The 1256-nt window shown below is 27.4% G+C and overlaps 1 protein-coding gene across 1 annotated transcript; it reads right to left on the bottom strand.

Annotated features, from left to right (window-relative positions):
• Positions 1 to 57: 57 nt before the first annotated feature.
• TRIADDRAFT_62972 (uncharacterized protein) lies at positions 58 to 930 on the bottom strand (the record flags this gene model as incomplete). The annotated part of the gene is made up of 2 exons (XM_002118967.1): positions 58 to 597; positions 861 to 930. Coding segments are annotated over 2 exons (610 nt in total), but the record flags the coding sequence as incomplete, so codon positions are not given.
• Between the last annotated feature and the right edge of the window lie 326 nt (positions 931 to 1256).

The raw sequence follows: 1256 nt of genomic DNA, 5'->3' as shown, positions 1-1256 counted from the left end.
TTTTTCGTCCTTCTTCAGTATTTTTACCGAGCACACTCATTGCTCTTTTATACTTACCAGAAGTTATTTGTTCATATTTGATCCCATTTTTCTCCATTAATTCATTAAAATTTGGAATTTCAGTTAATACTCCAATAGAACCTACTATTGCAAAAGGTGCAGCAATAATTCTATCAGCTACAACAGCCATCATATATCCACCACTTGCTGCAACCCTATCTACTAACACTGTTAAATGTAGACCTCTTGCAGTTAATCTCTCAAGTTCAGATGTTGCTAATCCATATCCATTAACTGTGCCACCTGGTGATTCTAACATTAAAACTACATTATCTCCATTATTAGCTACTGATAAAATAGCAGTAATTTCTTTTTTTAATGAATCAACTTCTTTAGCTTGAATATCTCCATTAAACTTTAGTAGATAAGTTTTACTACTTTTATTTTCTTCTTTTTTATTAAGGTTATGTATTAATTTTTCTGCTTCAGCCTTAGGATAAATATTATTAATCATTCCAGCTTTAACATCATAATAATGATTTGTAAGATTCTTTACCGTTAGTGAACCCATGTCTTTATTTTTATTTTCCTTATTTCCTATGATCGCAAAAATAAAACTTATGCCAAAAAATAACAAAATAATCGTTATTGATTTTAGAGTAAATAATAAATAATCTTTAATAAATTTAGCCATATTATAATTTAGTTTATTATGAATACATAGCCTTATAATGTTTTTATATTAGCTACCGATGTTCTTCCTTGATTTGTTTCTATCTCAAATTCTATCTTTTGCTTTTCATCTAAGGTATCTAGTCCTGCTTCTTTTACTGCAGATATATGTACAAATACATCTTTACCATTTTCTTGTTTAACAAAACCATAACCTTTTTCAGGGTTAAACCACTTGACTGTTCCTGTTACTTTCATTTTGTGCTCCTTTTTCTTATTTATTATTGTTTTTACTATTCTTATTATTTTTACTATCCTAGCTACATTACTTATTATATTTAACATAATCACTATTTAAAATATCAACTTCTTCATGCTTTTTTTATTTCTTTTTCCTTTCCTATAAATCCTGCTTGATCTATAAATATTCTTAGCCTCCCCATATTAATAGTATAATCTATATTTTTTTTATATTATCTTTTGACTCTCCTATTAATACTGTAAAACTTTGCATTCTCATTTCCAGTAATTCTAACACTTTACTTATTTCTTCCCTTTTCTTATATACTACATCTACCTGCTTT

Source organism: Trichoplax adhaerens, genomic scaffold (genome assembly GCF_000150275.1).
Source record: "Trichoplax adhaerens TRIADscaffold_3218 genomic scaffold, whole genome shotgun sequence".
In the NCBI taxonomy this organism is placed as follows: Eukaryota; Metazoa; Placozoa; class Uniplacotomia; order Trichoplacea; family Trichoplacidae; genus Trichoplax; species Trichoplax adhaerens.
The sequence above is the reverse complement of the archived record's forward strand: the minus strand, read 5'-3'. Positions and strand labels throughout refer to the sequence as shown.